A 6000-nucleotide genomic window follows, 5' to 3' on the forward strand; every position below is an offset into this window, starting at 1 on the left:
GCAGCAGGATCAGTGTGGGGACTGATTCAGTGCTGTCGGGGGAAGAGTGGGGCATCGGGATCAGAGTTGAGACTGATACAGTGCTGTCGGGAGAGAGCAGGGCAGCGGGATCAGAGTTGAGACTGATACAGTGCTGTCGGGAGAGAGCAGGGCAGCGGGATCAGAGTTGAGACTGATACAGTGCTGTCGGGAGAGAGCAGGGCAGCGGGATCAGAGTTGAGACTGATACAGTGCTGTCGGGAGAGAGCGGGGCAGCGGGATCAGAGTTGAGATTGATACAGTGCTGTCGGGAGAGAGCAGGGCAGTGGGATCAGAGTTGAGACTGATACAGTGCTGTTGGTAGAGAGCGGGGCAGCGGGATCAGAGTTGAGACTGATACAGTGCTGTCGGTAGAGAGCTGGGCAGCGGGATCAGAGTTGAGACTGATACAGTGCTGTTGGTGTTACACAAGGTATATTGGTATTCTTTTTCAAGTTAGGATTTTTTTTAAACTTACAATGGGTTTCTCAGACCACAACCCCATCGTAAGTTTAGGAGCACCTGTAATGAAGTAGAGGTCACCTATTTATTGATAGGAGGCATTTGATAATCTCCATGAAGGCTGGTTAAATTAATGTTTAGTGGACAAACGTCAGATCAAATGAAAAAAACAAACAGAAAGCAAAAACACACAGAAATGCTGGAGAAACTCAGATGTCTCGCATTGTCCACAGAAGGTAAAGATATACTACTGACGTTTCGGACCTGAGCCCTTCTTTAAGCAAGGGCAAGTTCATTTTTAGATTGGATGATGGCAGATTTTGGCATTGCCCAGTGGCAAGTGTTGACACCACCCTGTTTGCATAAACAACTGAGTTATACAAATCAAAATTTACTAACGACAACTCCTGGAAAACATCATTGGTTCACAGAATGGATGGGGCAAAAGGAAATTAAATTCTATACACATGTGTTAAGTGATACTATGTTGGCAGAAGAAACTGTTACGGGCCCAGAGGACCCCAAAACCCAGCAGCAATAGAAATTCACCAAGACAAATGGTTACGTAAACAAAAGTTACTTTTAATTTTCTTTAAACATAAAAACAGGATCAAACTTTATCTTATTACTATTACCTTAAACCCCTTCTAATTCTAAGCGCACATGTATGTAATGTGTGTGTAAGTTCAGAAAAGTTCTTTGATTCACAGTCCAATCCCACTTCTCATTCCTCCAAATTCACCAGTATCAGGCAATTCTTATACTGTACACAGAATTTAACATTTATGAATCTTCACCAGGCTTTGGTGCTTGAAAGGTAAATGGTTACCACTCAGGAAGGTTCTTGTTGGTTTTCAGAGAGAGATTTGTTGCTCGTTGGACAAACACAAACTGATTCCTTCCAATCAGCCACTTCTGTGTCTTGGTGAAGAAACTTGCCTCATCAGGGTTTTCCAGACGATACCACTTTCTCTCAGGTCACCACAGAGTTCCTTATCTGTTTCCCTTATCTCGGGTGAAACATTAAATAGCCAGCCATCTCCTCTTGTATGAAGACACAGGCTTTGAACAGGCTGAACTCAGAACTCACAATTCATCTTCAAAATGGGGTTTCAAACAAGCTGGCAGTTGCCATGTTCTCTCTCCCTCAGAGAAAGTCTGTTTGGTCTCTTCTCTCTCTGCTTGCAAAGCCACATGACGTTCTTATAACAGCAAACTGCATTCAAACAGATTGTGGCACTGGACCCAATCTTCCATTTCTCCACAGCATGTCCAATTAACACCTACTTGTGAAGCCCTTCAGCATAGCAGTTTCCATTGTCCTTACAAAGGCACTGGGAGCTTGGACTCTGGCTTGATCAGAACTCTGGCATTTTAAATGAGATCTGTGTTGTGAAGTGTTTGTGTTTGTTTAGTTGTTTATCAAAAACATATCTATACATAATATAAAATAATCTGTCACAAAACAGAATGCTACTTAATGAACCCAATTCTGGCCACCTCAGTACAGGAAGTATACAGGTGTAGAGAACATTCAGCAGAAAGGTGATGGGGATGAATGATTCAGCAACAAAGTTAGACTATAAAAACTGGACAGGTATGCTTGGAGCAAAAATTGCACATATATTAGATGTCCGCAGATTGTAGTTGCGAGCATAAAGCCACAATTTAAGAGAGAGAAAGCAGAGAATTTAGCATGGGGAATGTTAAAATTATTAAAGAAAGATCAAGTCACTGAGCAAACAAAAGGATTGGGCAGAGTTAATGTGGACTCTTGGCAGGGAAATCATGAGGTTGTAACCAGTATAGATGGGGAAGGAATCTGCCCTCCCACAAGGTCTTTAATAAACTGTCACACAAGAGGTGAATGCACAAAATGGGTCTGGGATGAATATAGACAAGGTCAAATGTGAGAAACACCACATTCCTCCTGACTAGCCTTAGACCTAATGGCATGAATGTCATTTTTTTTTAAAGGTAACCCTCACCTTTATCTGGTTCCACTGTTTCCATCTCTTTACCTACTCCTGCTTACTTTTCTTCCCTTCCTAGTGGTCTCTCTCTCTCTACCCATTTCTCATTTGACAAATCACCTCTCAGCCCTTCCCAGCCTCTTCCGCTCTTCTTTTTTTGCTTTGATAGACTCAATATCACTGCTTCCCACTTTGGTCGAAAAACATTGACCATTTTTACTCATGGATCTGTTTGACCAGCTGAGTTCCTCGAGCATGCCATTGTTTCCTCATGGGTTTAAGACTGCTTCATGGAGTTAAACATTCAAGTTAGAAGGCTGCAAACACTGGAGTGCTGCGGGGATCCATGGTGAAGCCCCAGAGGTTCACAATCAATATCAATCATTGAACAAGGGGAACCATCCACCAGGTTTACTTGTGATACAGACATGGTGAGTTGGGAGAATGGAGACTTTAAAGCAGATATAGGTAGAATAAATCAATAGGCAAAGCCATAGTGCATGGAATGTACAGGTAACGTAATGTGCAAAATTGCAACGACATCGATTTTGATAGAAAAACAGAGTTTTTTTAAATAGCGAGAGACTGAAAGATAATCAACATCCCAAGGGATGGAATCGCTAAACATTAATATTCCTGTCGTCAGCAAACAGCAACAAATACAAAAAAAGGTCTGGCACCATAAAATAGATCCTTGACAGACATCTCCAGCTACACAACTCAGCAGAGATTGACAGGTATTTGGGAAGTGGGGCTGAGTGGATGGATCAGTCCATGATTAGCATGGCGGAGGAGACTCGATGGGCCTACTTCTGTTTCTATATCTTGTGAGCACAATAAGGATTGAATTTGTGATTCTCCAGGGCTGATGAAGCTTTCTGACCAATGCTCTGGATGTTTTCAAGGTGGTCACAGACCACTGGTCTACACAAATGCCAAAAAGAGAATTGAATTATATGCAGGTAGTCAAAGAAAGATCATCACCTGAAAAAACAACTCCACAGATGCTGCCCAACCTACTGGCTATTTATCATATTTTCCATTTTATTTTAGGTAGTCAAAGAATCCCACTATAAATGGTAAAATATGCGTTACTAACCAAAATTCTGAATATAGGTGACCCTGCAACCATATTGTGATTTACCTTAACATGAAGCCACATCTCCCGCTTGTTCAACAAATACAAACTTAAAATAAAAACTGATCTTAAAAAGTCCAGAGATTAAATTGCTACTCTGTATCTCAGAGTTTTTTTGCAATTTGTGAATCCCAAATTTTCATTGGGCCAAATTACTGTACATGTGAGTCTTTCATACCAGTGATGTTAATTGTCATATCCTAATGATTTAAAATGCTTTGTTGAATACAATAACCTTACACAGCCTGCAGTATTACCTCAGCAAGCAAGATCCTGCGGAACGCATTTGCAATAGCAGCATCGATTCCAATCATGTCAAACTCCAAAGTGTCTTCCTCCAATTGAACAATGCCGATCCTGAAATTCTGATGAAGACATGAATGTCACACTCCACTCACATTTTGTGTATACCCTGGTCACATGCACTTCCCCCCCACAAATGATACATAATCTTGAAAATACAAATGCCCACATTCAAAGAGAATTAGACTCTTAAAAGGACTTCCCATGGTTAAAAAAAACCCTGCCCTGTTTTAACAGAATTTTTTTTGAATATTTAAAATTTTCCAAACACACTCAGTTATCAACATCATCAGTGTCAATGTTAAGAGTATCACCATTGATTAGAGTTTACAATTCTCAGTTTTATACAAAGTTTTCTTCAGAGTTCAAGCTCTTTTCGTTCCCCTCCTTCCCCACCACTCTTTTCTTAAGTTGCAAGTAATTTTCTCCAGGGGAACACAGCTTTACATTTTCGTGTTCCAGTGAGTAATGCTTAGGCAGGAGTCGGATTTCCAGGTAACTGCTATGCACTTCCTGGACACTGCCAATGCGATCATTACCTATCAGGTTTGGAATTTGGACAGATTCATTGGGAGTCTTATGTCCATTGTTTCCCAACAGGAACAACTCTGGATCCTGCAGGAATTATTTACCTATGGTTTTTTTTCTAGCACTTGACCTAGTTTCACCCACAAGGGCCTCACCCTGATACATGTCCAGGTTGTGTGCACAAAGGTTCCTGTCTCAATGCCACAACTAAAGCATTGGTCTGATAGATCTGGTTTAGATCCATTTAATTTTTGCAGCATCAGGTACAGCTGGTACAGAAAGTTGTATTGCACCAGCCTGTACCGCACATCAATGTTTGGAGTCACGCTGATCTGACATAAGTCGGACCAGCACTGCTCATCAATTGTTATTCCTAGCTCCAACCCCCTCTTCTGTCTTGATTTGTGAAGGCCTGGTTTAGGTCCTTCTGCTTGGAGCAAGAAATACACTGCCAAGATGAACTTCCATGTGTTCCCCCTTCAAATCATGGCCCCTAAGTCACTTCACGTTGGTAGAGCCATAGTTGGACCTAATTTGTCCTGCAGAAAAGATCTCATCTGAAGGTAGCAGTGGAATATCTTATTTGATAAATCATACTTAAACCTGAGTTGTTCAAATGACATTAGCTGCCCACAACAGTCCTCTATGCACCTAATGCCATTACAACATCAGGTGTCCAGGATCTTGTTACCCACCGTCAATGTTATTAACCTATCTGGAGCCGGGGGTGTTTTTGGGGACATCCCCCCCCCCCCTTTGATTCCTAGATATTGGTTAATTGTATTCCAAATGAAGATTATTTGTTTTAGAATAGGGCTGCCTGTTTTCCTAGATAACAATTTAGCATTCCATTTATAAATAAAGTCCTCTGCTACCTTCTCACCTACCCTACGCAGAGTGAGGCGATGTATCTTAACTGAGCTGCCCAATAGTATTTCTTGAAGTTTGGTAATCGTAATCCGCCCAGACTGTAATCCCAGATCAATTTTTCCCTCCTTCCCTACCTTTCCATAGAAATGTTCCTATTCGTGAGAGCAAATTATGGAAGAATCCCCAGGAAACCACCACAGGCAGTGACTGGAAGTAACATAACATTTTCCCTTTAACACTATAAATGTTAAAATTTAAATTTTATTTACAAGTTTCCTGCCATTTAAACCCATGCCACCCAATTACACCTACAACCCCGTACATTTTGGGAGGGTGGAAGGAAACTGGAGCACCCTATGGAAACCCACAAAGACACAGGGAGAATGTACAAATGCCCTAAAGACAGTGCCAAATTTGAACCCAGGTCGCCGGTGCTGTAATAGCATCAGACTAACCACTACACTTCCCGTACTCTCTCTGTTTGTCGTATTATTGCACCATTTGTACTTAAGCCTAAGTTGACTTGCCTGGATAGCACAGACAAGAAAACCTTTCACTGCATCTTAGTGATAATAAACTGAATTTACTGTCAGAGGTAAACAGATCATGCCCCCCCCCCCCCAACTTTAAAGGCCATTCTCCTGCTGCCCAACCCCCATCACCTCCCAGCTATCATCCCTCCCTTACCCATCCCTTTCCTCCCAGATA

At 41.8% G+C, this 6000-nt stretch overlaps 1 protein-coding gene across 3 annotated transcripts in view; it reads right to left on the reverse strand.

The window, feature by feature from the left end:
- Positions 1 to 3985, reverse strand: part of polr1c (RNA polymerase I and III subunit C) — a 46616-nt gene extending 42631 nt beyond the window's left edge. For all 3 annotated transcript variants that reach the window (XR_011340835.1, XM_069887880.1, XM_069887881.1), the window contains exon 1: positions 3849 to 3985. Coding sequence is in view for 2 of the 3 variants with exons in the window: in XM_069887880.1 (XP_069743981.1) it covers positions 3849 to 3905 (57 nt within the window). In the remaining variant the exon portion in view is untranslated. The remainder of the gene's footprint in view (positions 1 to 3848) is intronic.
- Positions 3986 to 6000: the final 2015 nt, after the last annotated feature.

The sequence above is a fragment of the Narcine bancroftii genome, chromosome 6 (genome assembly GCF_036971445.1).
Source record: "Narcine bancroftii isolate sNarBan1 chromosome 6, sNarBan1.hap1, whole genome shotgun sequence".
NCBI lineage: Eukaryota > Metazoa > Chordata > Chondrichthyes > Torpediniformes > Narcinidae > Narcine > Narcine bancroftii.